The 24,678-nt window shown below is 36.6% G+C and overlaps 1 protein-coding gene across 1 annotated transcript in view; it reads left to right on the top strand.

The window, feature by feature from the left end:
• The window catches only part of FBN2 (fibrillin 2), a 240,737-nt gene that overhangs the window by 102,443 nt on the left and 113,616 nt on the right, over positions 1–24,678 (top strand). The window contains exon 8 of the mRNA XM_038552058.1: positions 16,248–16,373. Coding sequence (XP_038407986.1) covers positions 16,248–16,373 — 126 coding nt within the window. The remainder of the gene's footprint in view (positions 1–16,247; positions 16,374–24,678) is intronic.

Genomic DNA, 24,678 nt, shown 5'->3' with positions numbered 1-24,678 from the left:
TTAAAAGGTATAAAAAGCTGCCTGCTTTGGTCACTTCTTTGAGTCTCATATTTCTGTGGATTCCCTTACCATAAGAAATTAGTTTTTCTCCTATTCATCTCTCTTATGTTAATTAGTAGGCCAACCAAAGAATGTAGAAGGGAATAAGGGAAAAGTTTTTTCCTCTGCAGTAATAAGTATGAAAAGCACAGAGATTAATGAGTATATTATAATTCTATCATGGAATGTAGGACAGATTTCTTTTTTCTCTTAATGCCATTTATTCAGAAGATACAAAATAAACGACTGGATGCACCATTACGGTATTGATAAAAGATCAAGATTTCTTAAATTAAGGCTTTTACTGCATTAAGCCAAATACATTTTGAAATCCTGAGGGTTTTATGATTACATCTCAATATACTGATGCTTAACAAAAAAAATTGGAACAGAAAATATTAAATTCTTGCATTTTTGCCAAGTCCAAATGGTTATAGTAAATTTAACTTCGGAATTTCCTGACTTTTGTGTTGTTGAAATTGTAGGTTTTACCCAACATTAAAGGAGGCTTTCAATTTAATTTCCCTATATTTAAATTTTTTAAGGTAATTGTGGAAGGCAAGAAGAATGGGAAGAAAGCAAGCTTCTAGAGGACATAGTTTTAACAGCTCACCACTCAGTTGTTAAAAATATTCTCCTACAGAAGCTCAGCATCCTTATTTTAAGTCTTCAGGATTTTGGAACTTATAAACGATTTGGTGTTACTCATTTTGGGCTGAAAAAGGGTAACAAAATGTTTCTACCCTGAGTAAATTGAAAAAAGAGGAAAGGAAAAGCCACTGAATGGCTATGCTTCTCAAGAAATAACCTTTTTGGGATGCAGACAAAAAATTTAAGCTCATATTGTTTGACTATATTATCAGTAACTTTTATGTCTTTTGAAATAGAAATAGCTTTCCAACTGTTTTAGTGTTAAAAAGCACTGTGATGGACTTGCCTCTTGCTGCCATTACTTCATGCTTGAGTTACTCCAAATTAGTGTTTAGAAAGATACAGTATTGATTTCAGGCCAAAAGGGAACCATTCATTACATGGCTACACAAGTAGCCTTTAAAAAAAAATGCCATTATTCTGCCTAAACAGACAAAAAAAAAAAACAAAACAAAAAAAAACCCTCTTAACTGAGAATTCCCTTTGGTGCCCAGAGACTATTTTAAATGTACTTCCTTAGATCAATAACAAGAGAAAAAGGACCAAGAAGGAATATATAATCCTACTATGGTAAAACCATGAGATAACAAAAAATATTGACAATACATGATAGACAACATCTCTGTACAATGGATTATTATATTATATTATTATTATTATTATTATTATTATTATTATTATTATAATGGATCGTGGTGTTTTCCGTCACCCTAAAAATATCTTTCCCTTTCCATCTTTCTCTCTAGCTCCTACCCCCTCTTTTCCTTCTTCTTTACATCAAACCTGGGAATTATCTACAGTTATGCCTACTTTCTGTATTCTGCCTCATTCTGGAACCCTCTGTGATCTGTGCAGTATCGTCTCTAGTTAAGTGAAGCTAATCTCATCAAGATCGCCAGGTAGAGTTTTCCTATTCCTTATCTTACCTGACTTTCCTGGTCAGATAAAACATCATCTGGGACGCCTTTGTGGCTCAGTGGTTGAACATCTGCCTTTGGCTCAGCCGTGATCCCAGGGTCCTGGACCAAGTCCCGCATCAGGCTCCCCACAGGAAGCCTGCTTCTCCCATTGCCTGTGTGTCTGCCTCTCTGTGTGTCTCATGAATAAATAAATGAAGTCTTTAATAAAATACAAAACATCATCTACATGCAGCTGCCCCCTCCCTCCAAATGGAGCGTCTATAATCTGTCTCCTGTGTTCCCTACCTTTGATCTAGTAAGCCTGTACCCTCCCCCACAGTTACCTCAACCTTAGCGTGCAGAGTTGTAGCTCCCCAAACCCACCCTTTGTGTACCTTACCAAGCACTTCCACTATACCTTGTCACAATCCTAAATCTAGGGTTCCTAGATCTTGATTCCTCCGTTTCTTGACACATATATTTTTTTAAAGATTGATTGATTGATGAGAGAGCATGTGCATACTCAGTGGGGGAGGGGCAGAGGGAGAGAATCTCAAGCCAAGTTCCCTTAGGCCCTAGAGCCTGACACGGAGCTGAAGTTGGATCTCATGACCTGAGCTGAACCCAAAAGTCAGGCCACTTAACTGGCTGAGCCACCCAGGTGCACCCTGACACATTTTTACTACCAGGGTATTTGAATGAATTGTGTTTCCTAATGTATCTGGAATTTATCCACTCTTCTGTGCCTTGATCCCTATCATCTCTTTTGGATTACTGAGCTTTCTTTGGCATCTCCCTACATCCTGCTTGTCCCACTGCAGTCCTTTCTCCACACTGTAGGCACAGTGATCTTGCCAGACCATGTTTGGCCATGTCACTTCTCTGTTTGAGTCCCTTGATTTTTTTATGAAGTTCCTACATGAGCATCCTCTACTTCCTTCTCTAGCTTCATTTCTTTCTACATATTCTGTGATTCAGACCCATTAACATTTACTTAGTTCCTCAAATAAATCATGCTCCCTCTTGCTTCACCTTTGTGTGTGCTCTTCCCTCTGCCTAGAAAAGAGTATTCCATTTTCATCTTCATAGCCTGATGTGGTCCTCTTTATCTGATGTGTTTTCGTGTGACTGTCCAGGGGAAGTCTTTTCTGACCCATTTCTCTTCTATGTTTCCCTTTCACCCTGCACTGCTCATGCTTTAGTGTTTATCACACCACATTGTCATCAGTATCATTGTGCTCTCTTGGCTACCACCACCAGCTGGGGAAGGAGTCCAGCAAATCCCTGGTTTCATCTCCACTCATTGCTTTGCAATTCTGTTTGTGGTCCAAGGAAACGTTTATCTTGTGTTTTGGAAACAGCTGGGTCTTCTTTATTTTTTTCTTTTTATATGTCATCTATCATGGTTATGTGTTTGGAATAGAAGGGGGGAGTGCTAGAGCATTTTTTAAAAGAGTTTATTCATTTATTTGAGAGAGAGAGAGAGAGAATATGAATGAGAGATGGGTAGAGGGAGAAGCAGGCTCTCCCCTGAGCAGGGAGCCAGATGTGGGGCTTGATTCCAGGACCCTGAGATCATGACCTGAGCTGAAGGCACATGTTTAACTGACTGAGCCACTCAGGTGCCCCAGAGAACATCTTGACGAGAAATCACAATCTGCATGTTTAGTAAGCTGTCCAGGTGATGTTTTTGTGTGCACATTAAAGTTTTTGTGACATGTGCTCTATTTTATTTTACCTAAAAGACTGAAGCTATTTGATGTGAACTTATTCAACTTCAGATTATCTTATTGCATCCTTGTTTTCCATTTTCACTGCCTTTGATGAAGTGTCTTTGCATTTTTCAAGAGCAAAATGTTCTGGCTCTATACTTCCTTCTGTGATCTTTTTAGACTTCTAACTCTTACTGTTAATTAGCTCAGTTTCTAGCTTGTATCTCTTCTCATTCCTGATTCTCCTTACCTACAATCAAGGCCATCCTAAACCACATTTTTTTTTTTTAAGTTGGTTGGCTTGCTTTTATTAAAACCCACTCCTCGGGATCCCTGGGTGGTGCAGCGGTTTAGCTCCTGCCTTTGGCCCAGGGCACGATCCTGGAGACCCGGGATCAAATCCCACATCAGGCTCCCGGTGCATGGAGCCTGCTTCTCCCTCTGCCTATGTCTCTGCCTCTGTGTGTGTGTGTGTGACTATCATAAATAAATAAAAATTAAAAAAAAACCCACTCCTCTTATTTGATTTCCCACAAACATTGAGAACTAAAATACTTTAAAATTGTGATTTGATAGCATTGGGTATTATACGCAACTGATAAAATATTGAGCATTACATCTGAAACTAAGTATGTACTATAGGTTGGCTAACTGAATTTAAATTAAAAAAAATAAAATAGTGATCAACTCAAACATTTCCAAGCCTGGTTGAATTCAATTCTGGAAAACTGTGTGGGGGTTCCTCAAAGAGTTAAAAATAGAACTGCCCTGCAACCCAGCAATTTCACTGCTGGGGATTTACCCTAAAGATAAAGATGCAGTGAAATGCTGGGACAGCAGCACTCCAATGTCTAAACCACATTAACAACAAAACTCCTTTCCTCTGTCTCTTTAGTTTCTTGTCAATATTATTTCTTTCTGACTTTTTTTGCTATAAGGTTTCCTAAAAGCTTAATATACACCAGTGATTTCAACTTCTACCCCACCAATTATTTCTTATCCTTTTATAAAATTGCCTTTGTTCTCATGACTCCCTGATAGCATTTACTATTCTTGGTTACCGTGTTTCTTCTTAAATATCATTTCATGAAGTCTGAGTTTCCTCTGGTGCTATAACATATTAACAAAAACTTAGTGACTTAAAGCACAGATTTGTTATTTTATATTTTTGGAAATATGAAGTCCAAAATAGGTCTCACCAGGCTGAAATCAAGGTGTGGACAGGACAGCATATTCCTTCTGGAGTGTCTAGGGAAGAATTCATTTTACTTTTCCAGCTCCTAGAAACTTCCTTATTCCTGGCTTGCGGCCCCCTTCCATCTTTGAAGCTAGCAATATAGCATCTTCAAATCTTTCATCAAACCTGACACTGTTGCCTCATCTTCCACTTACAAGGATTCTTTATCACATTGAACCTAGGATTAGATAATACAGGATTATCTCCCCATCTCAATTTGAGTTATTTGCAATCTTGAATCCCCTTTGTCATATGAACTCACATAGTCATGGGTTCCCAGGATTAGGACTCTGACATCATTGGTGAGCCATTATTTTGCCTGTTACATTGGACTTCTTTGAAATTTAAATCAGGGGCTCTTGTGTGGTACACTTGGTTGAGTGTCCGAATCTTGGTTTTGGCTCAGGTCATGATGTCAGGGTCATGAGATTGAGCCCTGCTTTGGGCTTGGAACTCAGCCTAGAGTCTGCTTCATGATTCTCTCCCTCTGCCCCTCCTGTGTTCTGTTCTGTTCTTTTCTCTCTCTCTCTCTCTCTCTCTCTCTCCTCCTCCCTCCCTCTGTTAAATACATACATACATATTTTTTAAAAATTTAAATCACTTTTCAAAATAAAATAAAATTTAAATACCTTTTCAGTAATCCTGGTGAGCTTTCTTTTCTTTTTTATCTTCGCTTGCTATCTCTCTTCTTTCAAATGAATATATCCCCTTTGAAAGTGTTGTTACCATCCTCTCTTTTGTTCTTTTCTCTTTATATTCTCTGCTTAACTGATTTTATTTGCACAGATGGTTTTGGTTTCAACTATCTTTATCCATAGCTGCTGATCCCTTTATAGAAATCTACCCTGGATTTTCAGCCATTTTCTAGATACTTAGCTCAAAATGTTAATAAAACCATCAAGTTTCCCAAAAATATACTTCCTTGGGCACACCTGGGTGGCTCAGCAGTTGAGGGTCTGCCTTTGGCTTAGGTAGTGATCCCGGGATCAAGTCCCACAACAGGCTCCCTGTGGAGCCTGTTATCCTCTGCCTATGTCTCTGCCTCTCTTTCTCTGTCCCTCATGAATAAATAAAATCTTTAAAAAAAATATATATATATATACTTCCTTGGTTTTATCAATTTTTTAATATTAGTTCAGTAATGAAATTTTACCCTCCCTTTCTCTTATTCTTGGTTTTACTTTCAGGATGCTTTTTCCATTCATTGTTTCCTTTCCTAGTCCCCCATCATTCACTGGAGCTTTGATCATATTATCCCTGCCTTGTTCTTACCTTAGCCCTGTTCTTCTTTATCAACACTGGTAGGCACATTTACCAAAAGTAAAGTTATTTGTATTAAGTTTTTTATTTTAATTCCAGTATGGTTAACATACAGTGTTACATTAGTTTCAGACATACAATATATGATTCAACATATACATTGTTCAGTAGTCATCATGATGAGTGTATTCTTTAATTCCCATCAAAAGTAAAATTCTTACTCTTTCCCTGCTTAGTGATTTAGGTTCTCCTCATTGCTTCAAAATAAGGACAGATTCCTAAAAATGACATTCTGACTTTCCAGTTGTATTTTCTTCTACTCCCTTATAAATACTCTCAGCTCATGGGAAACTGTTCATTCCTCATCCATACCTTTTAATTGTTCACCTCTGTACTTTAGCTTATAGTGTTTCCTCTGTCTGAAAGAACTCCTGTCATCTTCTCTCCATGTTGAAGTTCTGTTCCATGCCTTAGGGTTCCTTATTACTGTTCCTTATTACTGTGTCCTCCAGGAGCTTTTCCTTGTTCTCATAATTGAATTGAGATAGTATATTGTTGACCTTCTCTAGTGGAATCCATCATATTGTGCCTTGTTTTACATTTACTTAATTATACTACTATACTAGATTATAATACTACACTACTTAATAGATTATAAATTCATAGAGAGCCAGGCTCCTGGTATTTCTCATCTCCTTTCCCTACCCTCATTCCATTTTCAGAAGCTCTCATCTAGGTGGGAACAACAGAGTGAACTGCTTTTCCTTCTACACCCAGCTTCCACTGGTAGGTGGGAGGCTTACCCCAGGTTGTACCACTGGTGATTGTCCAATGGCACCAACTCCAGTTTGTTCAAAGAACAGAGGTTCCATTCAGGGAGGGATATACTGAGAATACAGGAGCTGCCAGTCTCCTTCCCCAGTTCCTGCTGGTAGAGCAGATGTATCACTGCAGGAAAAGTGAGTTCTTTCACCGGCGTCTCTGAAGTACCCAGGGAACAGGCAGATCATGAGGACTGAGAAAGCCTTAGCTCTGCCTGAAAGGACAATTTTATTTGGAACAGGGAATGGAGAACTCTATACCTAAGGGCACTATCAGACACAGTAGAAATTTTGGAGGGAGACAATTAAGAGGAGGTGAGTAGCCTAGTGATTCAAGCAAAATAGTAGCACATCCAGAAAGTTAACAGAATTAGATAGAGTCCAGAAGAGCCCTCCTAGGATCCCACTCAACTCTGAGATTTGAGAAGGTTGTTGTATGTGCTAGGCTGCATGCACTCAGGAGCAGAATGTCGGACTTGAAAGCATTTCTCAAGCAACACACAGACCTATCAGTGCGTGACAGAGGCCTCACTGACACAAAAGGCTTCAAATCAATCTCTGACCAAAAACTGAATAATTTAAGCTACTCTGACCAAGGAGTGACTCCTAGGAAGCCAGGCTTAAAAATTATAACACAGATGTCCCTACCCATGTGCAATTACATACGTGCCCAAAGCTCTACCTCCTCAAGCGAGATCAGAGAGGGGACTTACAAACTACTCTTCCTTGGCTATACATGGGGCAAAAAGCTCCATATACTCTTTTAACTGTGATAGCATCCTCTATGCCACATGCACATCCGGCAGCAAGCAGTAGAACTCTAACTGGCTAAGGGGCCTTAAGTACAAAATTTGACCAATCAGTACCTTGCACAGTCTATAGAAGACATACTTTAAAATAAAATATACACATGGGTTGAATATTAAAATAAAAAAGATGCATCATATAAACCACAAACAGCTAGCTAGAATGGCTAACTTATTACCAGACAAAATAGATTTTAAATAAAAAATTGCTAGGAACATTTCCTAGTGATAAAAGATTTAATCTACCAGAGTTATGATTATAAAAATGTATATGCTCCTAACAACAGATTCCCAAATACATGAAGCAAAACTAACAGAATTGAAGGGAGAAATATACACTTTATCAACAATACTGGAGAATTCAATACCCCACTTTCAGTTATGGATACAGTAAATAGCAATGAGGCAGAAGATAAACAAAGAACTAGAATAGTGAACAACATGATAAACTATTTAGATCTGACACACATCTGAACAACACTCCACACAACAGAATATATATTATTCTTGAAATTACACAAAATGTTTTCCACAACAGATCATATGCTAGGCCATAAAACAAGGCTTAATAAAATTTGGAAAGATTGAAGTCATGCAAAGGATGTTCTCCAACCACAATGGAATTAAATGAAATTAATAACAGAAAGAAATTTGGAAGGTTAACAAGTATGTAAAAATTAAGCAGCAGATTACTAAGTAACTAATGGTGCAGAGAAGATTCACAGGGAAACCAGAAAATAATTTGAGATGAATGAAAAAAAAAAAGGACAGGCAAACTGTGAGATGCATTTCAAGCCATTCTTAGAGGGAAATCTCTAGCTGTAAAACACCTCTACTAAAAAGAAAGATCACAAACCAATAACCTAATCAGACTGAAAATAAGGAAAATCGAGCTCAGAAAATAATAGAGGATGTCAACAAAACAAGCAGTTGATTGAAAAGGTCAGCAAAGTTGACAATCCTTTAGACTGAACAAAAAAAAAAAAAAACTCAAATTACAAGTCATAAGTGAAAGAAAACACATCACCAGTGACTTACAAAAATGATCATAAAGTAATATAATGGCCAACTATTTGCCAATAAAGTAGACCACTTAGATAAAAAGAGTAAGCCCTTGAAAGACACAAACTACCAAAACTATCTTTAGAAGAAATGGAAATATCTGAATAGATTTAATATTAACATTGTGGTAACATGTTCTAGCAATTGTAAAGACATCCAATTAGTACTTTTAAAAATTTCCCAGAAGAAAGAAAATCCCAAACCCAGATAACTTCAGTGCTAAATTCTACAAAACATTCAAGAAAGAATTAATCCCAATATTTCCTAAACTCTTCCCCAAAATAGAGAAGGTAGCAATGTCTCCCAGTTCTTTTTCTGAGGAGAGTGTCACACTGATACTAAACCCAAAGAAAGTAAGAAAAAAATTAGAGATAAATATTAATATTCCTCATTGAATACGGATGTAAATATCCTCAAGAAACTATTAGCACATGGAGTCCAACTACATACAAAAAGGATTATACATCATAATCATATATTCTAATTATATACACATACATATTTATTCCAGGAATTCAAGGTGGGGTTGTTCAGCCTTTGAAAAATCAAATGATGTAATACACCATCCAAATACTTGAATAATAAAAGACAAAAGCCATATAGTCATTTCAATAGATGAAAAAAATGCATTAAGAAAATCTGACACCTTTTCATGATAAAAATGATCAACAAATTAGGAATCAAAAGAAACATCCTTAACTTGATCAAGGGCAGTTATGAAAAACTATGGTTAACATATGTCCTGGCAAAAGAATGAATGCTTCTGACTAATGGAGCAGTTAGGTAAGAAAAGGAAATAAATAGTATCCAGATTAGAAAAGAGAAAGGAAAACTATCAATGTGCAGATGACATACCTTTGGTGGAGAAGATGTCAACTATAAAGTGAAAAGCTATCCATTGAAGTGAAGGAAGTATCCTCTAAAAAAACTATTGGAGCATGAGAGACACCTAACTCTGGGAAATGAACAAGGGGTGTTGGAAGGGAGGTGGGCGAGGGGTTGGGGTGGCTGGGTGACAGGCACTGAAGGGGGCACTTGACAGGATGAGCACTGGGTGTTATGCTATATGTTGGCAAATCAAACTCCAATAAAAAATATACAAAAAAAAAAAAAAGAAAGGGGAGCTGCAATTTTTTTCATTAAAAATAAAAAGGGAAAAAAAGACAATAAATAAATAAAAAACTATTGGATCCAATAAAGGAGTTCAGCCAGGTTGATGTTATGCAAACTTACAGTGCAAACTTCAGTGGTTTTTAGTATATTCACAGGGTTGTGCAGTCATTGCTACAACTTAATTTATGAATATTTTCATCCCTTCAAAAGTACTTCCATCTCATCAGTAATCACTCTCCCTACCTCCCTCTAAGCTTTAGGGAGTAACTAACCTATATAAAACTAGAAGATCTGGGATCCCTGGGTGGCGCAGCGGTTTAGCGCCTGCCTTTGGCCCAGGGCGCGATCCTGGAGACCCGGGATCGAATCCCACGTCGGGCTCCTGGTGCATGGAGCCTGCTTCTCCCTCTGCCTGTGTCTCTGCCTCTCTCTCTCTCTCTCTCTGTGACTATCATAAATAAATAAAAATTAAAAAAAAAAACTAGAAGATCTACAACTAATAATGACTCATCTGTCTCTATAGGTTTGCCTGTTCTGGACATCTCCTATAAATGGAATCATAAAATATATGGTATTTCATAACTGGCTTGTTTGATTTAATATAACAATATATAAAACTCAGTTGCATAGCCATACACTAGTGGTGAACATTCTGAAAGTGAAACTAAGAAAAAGATTCCATTTATGATTGTATCAAAAAGAATAAAATTCTAGGGATACATTTAACATGGGAAGTGAAAGAATTTTACATTTAAAACTCCAAACCCCCCCCCCAAAAAAATAAAAAAAATAAAACTCCAAAACCCTTTTGAAAGAAATTAAAGAGGCTCTAAATAAATGGAAATATATTCCATGTTTGTAGATTGTAATACTTAATATTGTTAGGATGATAACATTTCCCAAATTGATGCAACACAATCCCTGTTGCAATCCCGATTTGCTTCCCCCCACCACCACAGATTAGCAGTCTATTCTAAGGTTCATATTGGAAATTCATATACAAGTTATGTGTCAGATATAGGACACATATAAAAAACCTTTGCGACTCAGTTCTCTCATATTGCTAAAAACTGAACAAAGCAATTAGATATTTCTCTGAAGAAGTATAAGAAGCCAGTAAGCATATTAAAATGGGCTCAACATCTGTAGTCATTAGGGAAATGCAAACCCAAATTACAGTGTGATACCACTTCACAATATTAAAATAAAAAAGATAATAATGACTTTTGGCAAGGATGTGGAGAAACTGGAATCTCCATACGTTGCTAGTGGGAATTTAAAACACTATAGGTGCTTTGGAAGACAATTTAGCAGTTCCTCAATAAATTAAACATAGAGTTACCTTATGACTGAGCAATTTCCCTTTTAGGTGTATACCCAAGGGAGATGAAAACATAAAACTAGTACCCAAATGTTCATAGCAGCTCTTTCCATAATAGCCAAAAAATGGAAATAACTTGAATATCCATCAACTGATGAATGAATAAATGAATGAATAAAATGTGATATATCCATACACTGTAATATTATTCAGCCATTAGAAGGAGGAAGTACTAGTGTATGCCACAACATTGATAACCTTGAAAATGTTATATTTTGAAGGGATGAAAATATTCTAAAATTAAGTTGTAGCAATGACTGCACAACCCTGTAAATATACTAAAAACCATTGAAATTTGCACTGTAAGTAGATGAATTATACTACCATATAATATATATATTTCAATAAAACTTTATGAATATATGACTGAATTTTGAGTACACTTGATACACATCATGCATTCAAAATCTGAATAGGGGAAAGCAAACATTATTTTTCCATTATAGCTTATTTTACCATTTCAGTAATGCTTGTTCTCCTTATTTCAAATGCTTGAAAAAGGTAGCAGCTTACTCTGTTTAAAATTTAGTTGTGAATTTAAATAGCATATTAAATAACTGAAATTCAGTGTAAAGTGGAAATATACCTTTTTTCCTATAATAAGAAAAATTATACAGAATAGTCCAGATACATATAGTTCCTTGACATTGACAGAAAGAAAATACGAATGCTTTTTTCAAACAAAATTTCTTATTTTACTTGTTTTAAGTTCTCTGTAGCATAATTGTTACATGGACTGCTTTATAGTATGACGTCCATATTGGAATTGACAGGATCTCTAGGGCCATGTTCTTAGAATTCAATGATATCGGAGATCACACTTAGCACTACTTACCAAATTATTCAACATATTCTGCTTAGAGTAAGATTTACAGTAAATGTTGTAAATGCTGGTTGACAAATATGAGGTTCTGTGGTTTGGCAGTCAAATTTGTCAGATGGTTTTGCTTAGATCTAATTTTCTTTTAGAAAAAAACAAAAAAAAAGAACCCTGTGCTCAACTTCTTCAAATTACCAAGCACTTTCTAGCCCTTCTTTCTTTACCCTTCCATGCTGTACTCAGCAACACTCTCCATTTGACAGTGTCCTTGCTGGCCCTCATTCCTCATACTCTTCCTCTTCTTGCCCTCATTTTTCCTTCCTGGGTCTCCCATAATGGCCTTCTCTTCTTTTGACTTCTCTTAAATGGTGGTGGTTTTCAGAAGTGCCCTCCTTAACTTCTGTTCTCTTAATTTATGTGTCTCCTTTGGACATCTCATTTATTGCCACAACTTCAAACACAATCCTCTGAGTTCATACATAATTTACAAATGTATGTCTTTATGGCTCATGTATTTATTCAGTTTCAAATTTGTAGATATTCAGTTGAAATTGCTGACCACTTCTCTCAAAAATCTCAAGTTCAAAAAGTCTAAAACCCAGCCTAACCTTAAAATGTCTTCTTCCCTCCATATCCCATCCTCAGTTAATAGCACTACCATTATCTCCATTGTTTATCAAACTAGAAGTCTAAGATATTATTATCTAGTAGCAAAGTCCTATTGATTTCCCCTTCTTCGTATCTCATGAATATGTGTTCTCTTCCTCATCATAAAGCTCTACTCCATGCTTTCATCATTGATCACTAGGCTGTTCATTATCTGTCCACATTACCCATAAGAATTGTCCTTCTAAAATATTGATTTGCCTATGTAATGCTCTTGTTCAGTTTAACCTCCTTCAGAGACACCACTGATCACCTCAGAATAAAAGCCAAAGTCCTTGGGAGGACTCTGCAGGATTCAGCATATGGCTAGCTATCTAAGCTCATCTTCTATCAACATCCTACCCGTTCTGGTACATTTCCCATGCTTCAGGTGTGCTCTGTTTTCAGATGTACTCACCCATTCTGTTTTTTGGTTTTATTTTTTGTTTGTTTTTTGAGATTTTATTTATTTACTTGACACAGTACACAACCAGAGGAACAGCAGGAGAGGGAGAAACAGGCTCCATGCAGAGCTCAATCCCAGGACCCTGGGATCATGACCTGAGCCGAAGGCAGGCACATAACTGACTGAGCCACTCGGGCGCCCCTTGTTTTAGTTTTTGTTCTTCTTTATTAGTCTAAAGTTGACTGTATTCCACTTAACCACAGTTGTTGGTTCAGAACTCCAGGACTTTGCCAACCAGCATATTCTCCTAGTTAGAGGAATGTAGTTCAGAACATTAGCACAAAAAAAAATGTTTGCTGTGTGCTCCTGGGAAAAAAATATTCTCCTTTATAAGAGACAGCCACAGAAAGAGAAAGCCTCTCTTGCACTAGATATTCCAAAGATCTAGCCTAGAACTTCCCCATTAGGGAAGACAGCCTAAGGATGAAATCAAAGCACTGAGGAGGACGTAGTTGAGTGCATCTCAAAGAAACTGAGAAAGAGACATTGGCTTAAACCAACCCTGATGTCCATGCCATATGGACTTCAGATATGCATGCTATTCATTTTTTGGTTTATGTCCATTTAGACCACTTTTTCTGCTGTTTGCCAACCAAAGTCACCAAACTGATAAAGTTTTAAAGATTTTAATTTTTATTTGAGAGAGAGAATGTGTGCACATGTGTGTATGCTCAAGTTGGGAGAGTGGCAGAGAGAGAGAGAGAGAGAGAGAGAGAATCTCAAGCAGAGTCTGTGCTGGCATGGAGCCTGACCTGAAGCTCGATTTCATGACCCCATGGTCATGACCTGGGCCACTGAAGTGCCCCCTGATAAATAAACTTTTTTTAAAAAGTCAAGGGATGGTTGTCCCCAGAGACACTTTAGTTATGCAGAGGATGAATTAAACCTTTTTTAAGACTTTGCCTTTTCCCATGAATAGACTTATCACTCTTAAACACACTTCTGTATATCTTGCCAGGCAGTGTATGTTTTATATTTGTAAAGATATACTTTCAAATCTGATTGTGACATAAAATCTTGAAGAACTAATATTACAAAAGAGCTAAAAGCACATATCCTTCCTACTATAAATTTTAATGCTAAGTTTAAATTTAAAGTTATGGATAAATATTGGTTGGGCATGACTGCGTTGAAATGCAGGGTGTTTTGATCTGTCCAAAAAAAAAGAAAAAGAAGTGAATTTTTCCAATTTAGGTGAAAGCCTATGCAAAAATGAAATACATTACTATTGTTCGTGTAGGATCCCTAAATACTTTAGTAGGAGCCTTTTTTCATACAATTACTTGGAAGCTAACCTCCTAAGGTTTCTAGTTAACTCTAAGAATTATGAAACATGGAGTTTTGCACACTAAAATATTTAATATAAAAACCACAAACTTAATAGCGCTCCATGTGTTCTACTCTGTCCCAGATTTTTTTTTCCTTAAAGAAGAAAAATGTTAAGCATCTTTCATTTTTCTACTCTTTGTTGTCAGGGAGAGTATTTGGAAGTAGAGCACAAAGATGTGCTTTATGATGAAAGGAAATGCCTGGAAATGAGTTAATGCTTAAATGAAGGACCTAAGGTTTCTAATTTTTAAGAACTTAGATCAATCCTGAGCTCTTTACGTGCCTTGACTTTTGGTATGACTGTAGAAGATCAGAAAGCAGCTTAAGGTGTTTCACCTGTGTAGAGTTTGCTGCTCTACTGTGTACTCCTCTCTTTCATAGTCTTCCTTATCCTCAAGTGACTGATCAGTGTACTTGGTGATTAAAGCACAGCTCTTCTAGTTTCCTTTCTGTTCTGGATCCATGTTTGATTTTGTTAAGTTGCACCACATGAAGATAGCAACACAAGACGTAGTAGGTCCAAATTTGGCACACATGATTTCATTTTGTTGCATTAAATCTGATGGTAACTGCACCACATTATGTATTTGGTTCTCATGCAGTCAACTCATGTTAGAGTTCTGATCTCTCTTAGGGAATTGGTCAATTTTGATTTGTACCACTGTGCCTTCAGTGGCTAACTGCTAAGCCTCAAATGAAGATACTATTTCAGGGAATGTCTGAATCTTTTAACTTTTTTATATGTGAACATTCCAAGAAGATGCACAGGCTTCTAGTTATTTCATGACACAGCTTGTAGGCAGGAGTAACTTGTCAGAATAAATGGAGGAAAAAAGAATGATTAGATCAATGGAGGAATTCAAGAATAAGTATTACCAACCATTTTTTAAATTGTGGGGTTTAAAATTTCTTTCCTTGTATTTACAAGAATATAATTTTTCCTGTTTCTTTATTGGTACATTAAAAAATAAATTTATCCAACTTAAAAAAAAACCTCAAAGAAACTTAAAAGCTCAGGTTTGCTTTTCTATAATCACTATGTTTATGACTTTTAAATCCTTCTCTGTATTTCATGGTCTTTGGTAGCTCTGTGCCCTAAAGAAGATGGGCAACTCCTAGGCATCTGTGGCTGGATTTCGCTCACAATTGCTCATTTCCTCTTAAATGCATTAGCACATAGGTCCCAGTGAACTTAATTGTAGTTTTGTTTGACTTTCCACCTCTCCCTCTGCTTACTGAACTAGAAGAAAAAATACGTTAACGGTTATATAAATGGCCAGGTTTTCTGTGTTAATGAAAGTTTAGAAGAAAGCAGATCTTTTCTGAATGTGCAAGGGAATAGACTAGTCCCGGCCTTGAGTAAGCAGAACCTGATAAGTGCAGGGAAGTACAATAAGAAAACTGGACCCCTCCCAAAGCCTCCCAACTTTGCCCTCTGCCATGTTTCTGTATTATTTTAGATTTAAAATTAATTCCCAGAATGTCATATATACCCATATTCAAATGGAAGTACAAAAACATATCCTGAAGCCAGATAGAAGAAAAAATTACTTGCTATCCTCCATTGGTCAAATAATTAGCGTGAAAATCAGCTATAAATTTTTAAACATATTTAGTTATTCCACATTTTAAAGTGTAATTCCTGTATGTGTTTTTTTAAAGGCTGTAGTAGGGATAATTCCCTAATTGATATAGAATGGAAACGAAAACACTGACATCTTTACTTATTTTCAATTTAAATTGTGCTTGGGGGTGGGGGAGAGAAGGATATAGAGTTTTGCTTTAGTTGGCATTGTTTTACTGCCATGGGAGTTTACTTTCATCTCAGTTCCCATAGATATGTGTGAGAAATTCTTTGGGGTCTGAAACAAGAGTATATTCAGGGTTATATGATCTGACCTAATCAACCATGAGTGCTCTGATACTCTTAAAAAAAAAAAAATCCCTTGTCCAAGCTGTTTAATGGAGGCCTTTCTCAATCATCTTCTCCTCCTTCCCTTGATTAGACATCGATGAGTGCAACGTCATTCCTGGGATATGTGAGACTGGAGAGTGTTCCAACACCGTGGGAAGCTATTTTTGCATTTGTCCACGTGGATATGTAACCTCAACAGATGGCTCTCGGTGCATCGGTAAGCCTTGGATTTTTGAAGCCATGATACAGAGCTTCTTTATAATAACAGAATAGCCCAAACATGTATGAAGATGGCAACAATTATAAAATCATTGGGAAAAATGACTGAAAAGGTTGTTTAAAATAAATGGCACCACTATTGAAGGATTGATAGACCAGGTGCTCTTTGCAAAGACTTCAGTTTCAGAAGCCATCTGGGTTTGTTTTATGTTGTCAGAGTCATTTTGGAAATGAAGAAAGACTTCCTCAAGACATTGCTCTTGCCCAGTGCTAGAGACACAATGGCAGAAGAAAGATTTTTTTTTTTTAAATCTGCCTCCGGAGACAGAATGTAGTAATTAAAGCTTCTTTCCTTGGTATGAATCATGAATGTAGTCAATGTCTTATTTACTTAGAGCTTGTTTATTCCAGTGAAAAGAGTTTTTACAAAAAAGAAATTGACACCTTTAATTTTGTGTTTTAAGTATAGTTAAAGTAAAGCCAAATATATGTGTATGTTTTCCTTTGTTTGGAAAGATGAAACAGTGTTTCTCAATCATGGTCTGGGTCATTCATTATTGAGCAAAGCTTAAACTTAGGGCCACCATCCAACAGTGAATGTGAGAGGTGTAGATCCTGCCTTCAGAATACTGTATTGTCATCATATATACTAGTAGAAGAATAGCAATGGCCATAATAGAAAAAACAGAGTTAGTGGGAGTAAAAATAATCATTACCATTTATGAAATACATGCCATGTATAAGGTACTGCGCATCTATATTACTCCCATTATCTCAGAGCTGTGTGGCTTTGGGGAAGCTACTGATTCCTCTCTGCCTCAGTTTTTTTCTAGTAAATGTGCAATAAAACATTTTTTATTATTATTAGGAGGAGGAGACGGATGTGCCTCTGCTGGACCTGTATGTTACATAATCCTTATAATAGCCCTGTGTGATAAGTGTAATTACTCAGATTTGCAGACCAAGAAATTGAGGTTCAGAAAGGTTAAGGACTTACACAATGGTGCAGAGCCAGTAGACGGAGCCCGTGCTCTGTTACTGCCACACTACACTGTCTCCTTAGCTACTTTAAGGTGGTGGAGACCCTGTGCCTAGATATCAAGGTCTCTAGTGTGAGTGGTTTCTCCAGCACCGTGCTGCCAATCTGCTTCAATAGGTAGGATGTCTCCGTCTGGCCTTCCTCTCCCATCTTAGAGTAATGATATTTGAATAATAGTTGTTTGTTCTTTATAATGCATGAAAGTTCCTATCTTACTTTAGGTCAAATATTTCATGTGGAATATTAAGTCTAGAAAATGGAGAATGTTAACTGGCTTTAGAATCAGTGTGCCCATTGACTCACTGCATGTAAGTAATTCATTTAATATAATTTTGAAGTCAGAGGTCTATGAGAGTTGAAAGCTAGTAGAACTACCTCCACTTGGCTTGATTTTTCTAAAACAATATATGTACACACACATACACACATGCATCAGCTTTGAAAAGGCATGGATTCAACACTGTAGGAGGAATACCAATGTGGGAGTCATCACTGAATATCATTGGCTCATACTGTAGACCCTAGTTTCAGGAAACGTGTGTTCTAGAATATGGCTAGAAGCAAAAGGGAGGCTGGAAAAGTAAGTGAGGTTATTGTTGTGAAGTTCTGGAAATCCACATAAGGTGTATGTATTTTATTATATACAGTGGAATAATTGAAGGCTTTTGAGAATTGATTGGAGTGGAGGTGGTAAGGGGTGAGAAGAGAAGCAAACTAGTTAGAAAAGAGGAATTTAACACAAATACTTCCAAATTATTTCTTTGTATTTGATTTTTTAAAATTTCTAAATATTTGTTTAGTCAAAAAAAATTTGTGTTCACTTTTCCTTTTGCATTGAAAAGCAGGCATATTCTTCATTATATTCCGATAATCATGATTAAGACTCCCAGTGATTTATGGAGGTTGTTTTTCTTTGCTGTCAGATATTTGGTTTACCATGAAATTATAATAATAAGTTCTCTTTATTCCTTGCCTGTCTCTATAAAGTTCTAAGTCTTGACCTGGACATTCAAAGCCCTGTAGAACCTGGTACCAGCCTGTGTTCAAGACTTGTTACTAATGATTTGCCACCTCACCCTCACATTTCTGTCACTATTCTGCATGACCACACTACCATGCCTTTGCCCACAACATCCTCTCTTCTAAAGCATCTTGATTTCCTGACTCCTCCCTGTCACCAATTAGATATTCCATTTCCTTCTTGGGCAAAATTGATCAGCCCACCCATAATATTTTTCATTTTCTTCATTTCTGGCTTTATCACATTGTATGGATACTTGTGCTTTATTGGTTGGCCATACTGTATGCTCCATTGATCCTAACTTATACTGTTCCCTCAGAGCCTTACGTGGTGGTTGTAGAGAAGTTCGAGCTCAGTAAATCTTTTAGAAATGAATGGGCAAACCAACAAATGGATGAAGTAGATGATGTTGAATGTGAGAATTTTGTGTTGGTTAATAACTGCTTTGTATCATTTGGCATCCTGCTGGACATGATGTGGTTGCCCCTGAGTTATAGTCCAGAGTACTCCCAAGATAAGAGTCTGCTTGAACTTCTGTGGTACCTATGAATCCTCATTCATTCCAGGGTCAACATCCTGACCCAGGAACAAAAGAGATCCCCTAAGGAGGGAAGAGTGACTCTCCACAATTATAAAACCACTGTTAAAATTAGGCAGCTTAAAATTTCTTTGAATAACTATGTTACATTTGGAATAAGTATGTGTTTTCCAAACAAATCTAACATTTTAATGTGTCAGAGATCTTTGATTTTGATTTTTTAAATCTGAGTCTATTTTCTTACACTGAATTTATGATTGAATTATGTATATCATAGATGTGTCCATGTTATTTATTTCATAACCATGTGTGTGTATATATATATATATATATATATATATATATATATATACTAACAGTAATGAATTGGGTGGACTCAAAACTTTTTCTTGAGTATGAAACTGTACGTTATCTGCCCTTCTGTTCTGAGAGTGACATATGCTGATTGCTGCCCCAATTTCTTACTCTAGTTAACAAAAATATCCAAAAATATATCACATTATAAAGCACCAATAAGGGGGCACCTGGGTGGCTCAGCAGTTGGGTGTCTGCCTTTGGCTCAGGTAGTGATCCCAGGATCCGGGATCCAGTCTGCGTTGGGCTCCCTGCAAGGAATCTGCTTCTCCCTCTGCCTGTGTCTCTGTCTCTCTCTCTCTCTTTCTCTGTCTCTCTCATGAATAAATAAATAAAATATTTAAAAAAAATAAAACACCAATAAACCACCTCTTTTCTTTTATGTGTAGGAAAACAATTTCATATGGCAGAAGAATTGAGTTGGGCATTTTAATTTTAATCTAGGATATTCTCATTTTACTGAATATAAAAGTCAAATGCCTAATGTAGTTTTATCTAGGATGTTTTATCAAGTTTTTTTTTTTTAATATCCAGGACAGAGCTTTCTTTTCAACATAGAATACTAACACATGTCAGTTCTGAAAAGAGGAGAAACATGCCTAATAATCATTTTCTTAGAAGCATTTTTAATAGAACAATGTAATGACTCTTATGTCGTTTTGGAACCTCTGGCATTATTAGTACCTAATTTCCACATTGTAATACAGGCAGAGAAAATGACTAGCAGACAGCAATGAGTAATTAGTGAGCTGATTAGAGCAGTGAGAAAAATCTGTATGCAAGATGATATGCTTGCTGATGTGAGCCCAAAGCCAGTGGGGACCCCTAAGCAGAGAGACTTGAAAGTATCAGTCAGCAGCAACGCCAGCAAAATTCAGGAAATGAGAGTAAGCATGTAGAAAATCTTGTGGCCACAACATCCTAGGACATTTTCTTGAGCCTTAAAAAAAGTTTCAGTGCACAATATTGTCTTAGAGTATTCTTAAGCAAACAAAACCTGAAAACATAATGTGAAAAAATAATAGAAAACGTTTGAGGCCGTGAGTGATTAAGTGCTAAATCATTTTGTAGGTGGGTGCTATGAGTCAAAACGTCTTAAGGAAATGGCTACTGATGTAGACTTTGGCACACAGGTAGTTAGTTGCTGCACAAAGGGAGCAGGACTGTGCCCAGCAAGAAGAAAGCCATGAGCAAGCCTACAGATGCAGAAAGTGTCTGAGGGGCTCCAGAGAGGGTGTGAAGAGTTTATCTGACTGAGAAGGAGAGCTGAGGGAGGAAATAGTTAGAGACCAAACAAGAAAGATGGTTGAACTTAAGATTCTGTTGCTAAGATTCTTAACTTCTCTGCTGAGAAGTTTCAGATTGATTCTGATGGCACTGAGAGTCCATCAAGATTTTCAAGCAAGTCAGAGACCATAGATGAAAATCAATGGGGGAAAGAACTTGCTGTTATTACTGCAGTTGTTTGTGTGGCGACTGGTCTTGGTCACGTATGTATGGTATTTGCAACAAAACACTTGAGGGATAACCCAAAATGCCTAAAAATGTTTAACTGAAGGGAGAAGGGGAGACAGGGATGCAATAGTACACTACGTAGTGTTTTACTTTTAACTTCAGCATCACATACACCTCATCTGGTGGAACAGGGATACTAGTTTTAATTGAGAACAAAGGTCCTAGAAAGAAAAGGTTAGATGGTAAGGAAAAAAACACTTCACAATTTTAAAGTAAGAAATATCCTAGGAACCACAGTACTCCTGTTTCTTTAATTGTTCCCAGTTCTAGTTAGTCTTGTGTAATAGAAACATGAAAGCCTACATGGAAGTATTTTAGGAATAGCAGGAATCTGCAGAATTCATCAGGGGGAACTGAGTTTGGCTCCAGACTGTCACAGAGGCAGGTGCAATCCTCTGGCATCAGGGGATAAAGCCTGAGACAATGGCTGCCATTTATCCAACACCTAGGATCACTAGAATTCTAACCTGAGCTAACCTTACCCGCGTTTTCCGGCTGAATCCTTCATTTCCAATGAGCAAAACTCATTCAACAGGAGATCTCTTTATTTTGAGGTACAATCCCCAGCTTTTACAAGGTTTTCATCACATCGTCTAATTAACCATTAGTTCTCAAATCAAGCTTAGAGTAAATGTCAAACCATGAGAAAACTCTGATAAGCATTCCATTATTTTGCCTCAAGATACATTTATATTTTAATCAGAGAAGATGAATTGCTTCCTCCTTCACAGTGGGGCTTAAATGAGACTTCATGTAAACCTTGTTCAGGAATGTAGTGAGGGTGATAGATTGTTAGAAAAATAGACTTGTTTTCATTACTTCTGGCATATCAGTCCAGCAGTTAAACATACACCAAGCATCAGAAAGATTTGTCCTTATTGTGAAATAAATATGCCTCATCTGCCTTTGCCCTGAATAATTCCCTATTTCAAGGGATGGTGTGCCTAGACAGCTCTCATTTCTATCAGGTGCCTTTTTTTTCATTCCAGACATTCTTCCCTGTGACATGTTTTCAACACAGTGCTTTCTGTGTTTCTGACCATGCAGTTTTTGTATGCAAACAAAAGAGTCACTGCTTTGTGTCAAAATGTATTTTGGGGGAGACCTTAACTATGATGCATCAAATTGATCTGTTTCTTATCCTAGTATGTTTTTGATACACAGGATTGGAAGTAGATGGTCTACTTCCCTGATATTACTAGGAGAAACTAATTGTAGAATTTGAAAAAAAGTTATGATTTATTTTCTAAGCCTCTCTTTCTGCTCTCTACTCTCTCACAAATGACATGGTTTCCTCCAATATGTATCTTAGGGACTGATCAGAGATTTTTGAACTGTGTAGAACAGTGGTTATTTATACTTACTGAATTTGAAGACCACTCTTTGATATAGAAGGATGTTTTTTTTTGATCCACACAGGGTGATAATTCAGTATCTCTGAGACATTGCATAATGGAAAAGCAAATGGGTATTTAGTAATACATTTAAGTGAATTTGTATTTTATTGGTCAAAATGCAGTCTCCATATATGGGAATCACAGTAGTGCCTTCATATGGTGAGGCATTATATACCTGCATTGCATGTTCAATGTAAACACAGATTTGTGGACCTCTCACAATATTTTTGCAGACTCCCGTAGTTTGGGACTGGTATAGATTACTCATGATCCCTGATGAGCACCTACTCATTTTTATACATATTACTTTATTTCCAGTTTTTGGCCTACGAGTTGTTTAAAGTGTATAGGGTTTCCCTGGTTTGCAAATTTTTCCATGCTTGAAAAAAGATGTATTTTCTCCCATTGTTGAAAAGATATATCCTTTAGATCAAACTTGTTTCCTGTGCTGTTCACGTTTTTTTCTTTATTTACTGAATTTTGTCTACCATATCTATCAGTTACTGAAAGGGTTGTCTGAATATCCCACCATGATAGTGAATTCTCAGTTTCTTCATGTGGCTCTTCACGCTTTTGTTTCTCTATTTTGCTGTTATATTACAAAATGATGAATATTTAAAGTATTATATTTTCCTGATAAATTGAGCCTTTTTTCCAATATATATTGACTCTCTAAAATTCTTTACTTTTCGGGATGCCTGGGTGGCTCAGTGGTTGAGCATCTGCCTTCGGCTCAGGTCGTGATCCTGGGATCTGGGATCAAGTCTCTCATCGGGCTCCCTGTGAGGAGCCTGCTTCTCCCTTTGCCTGTGTCTCTGCTTCTCTCTCTCAGTCTGTGTCTCTCATGAATAAATAAATAAATCTTAAAAAAAAATCTTTACTTTTCTCCTTGGTCTGTTTCTAAATACTGTTTATCGATTTTATCTCATTATCATGCTTCACATTTTTGTGAGTGGGTGTTGGTGGGTTTAAATATATGCCTGCTGTGTATTTTTTCCTCAGTCTTTCTTCTTCCTTAGGTTGTAAATGTATCACCTCCAATCTAAATCTAAAATTTTTTGAAGTTTTTTCAGTCAGAAAATCTTTGTCTTTTAGGTTGAGCTTTAAATCCATTTGTATTTGTTTAGTAACCAATATGTTTTTATTTTGATTACCTTCTTTGTGCTTTCCACCTTTTTTTCCTGTATCACTCTCTCTCTCTCTCTCTTTTTTTTTTTTTTTTGGTTCTCTCTCCTCCCCCACACTCTGATTTTTAAACTTTATTGTTTAGAAATTATATACTTCCGTGGTTTTAGTGGTCATCCTAGTATTTTAAGGTTCATAGCCAAAAATTATCTGGATTTTACTCATATCTAAACAATAAAAGAGTATTGAAATGCTCACACTTTGCCCCCTCCCAACTTAAAAAAAAAAAAAAAACTCTAGCCAGTTGCCACTTTGTATATGCAACAAATTAATCGTTATCATTGTTTTGTAGTATTTTAGTGCTTGTTTATACATACCCATATATATAACTATTTTTCCTCATTATTCCTTCGTATATTTCAAACCTTCTGTTTAGAATCATCTTTTGCCTAAAGAATCTTTTCTACTGGGCATCTGGGTGACTCAGTTGGTTAGGCATCCACTCTTGATCTCAGCTCAGATCTTCAAGCTCTGCATTGGGCTCTATGCCCAGCATGGAGCCCACTTAAATTAAAAAAAAAAATAAAAAAATAAAAAAAAAAGAACCAGTTCTAAAATTTCCTTTAGCAAGAATCTTTTGGTAGAAAATTCTTTCTTTTTTGTATGTGTTCCTGAAAATCACATTAATTTTCCCTTTGGAAAGATGGCTTCTTGGGATACAGAATTTTAGGCTGACAGCTATTTTATCATAGTGTACAGAAAGGACAGTATTCCATTGCTGCTATTAAGAGGCCAGTGATTGGTTTGAATGTTCCTTAATAGGTAATCTGTGTCTCTTTCTAGCCATTTTTAACGTCCTCGTTTTTTCTTTGTTGGTCTGCAGTTTCACCGTGATGTGCCGAGCTCTGGATATTTAAAAAATTTTTTCCCACTTTAGATTTATTGGATTTCATAGATATGAGATTGTCCTGCAACATTGTTAGAAAGTTCTAAGCTAGTATCTATTGAATATTGCCTCTCCCTCAACCTGCTTTATTACTTCTTTCTAGTACCCTTACTAGATGTATGTTACCTTCTCATGCTCACCTCCATATTTCTTAACCTGTTTTAAAAGAATATTTTCTGTCTCTTGTCTCTCTGAACTACACTGAAGATAAATTATTCAGATATATTTTCAAGGTAACTAATTCTCTTTTCATCCATATGTAGTATACCATTTGATATATCCACTAAACATTTTTTCAATTATGATAGTTTTCATTTACAGTGTTTCACTGAATTTCTTTAAGTCTCTTCTTTCATGGTTTATGGATT

Source organism: Canis lupus, chromosome 11 (genome assembly GCF_011100685.1).
Source record: "Canis lupus familiaris isolate Mischka breed German Shepherd chromosome 11, alternate assembly UU_Cfam_GSD_1.0, whole genome shotgun sequence".
Lineage (NCBI taxonomy): Eukaryota > Metazoa > Chordata > Mammalia > Carnivora > Canidae > Canis > Canis lupus.
This window is presented reverse-complemented; position numbering and strand designations above follow the sequence as displayed.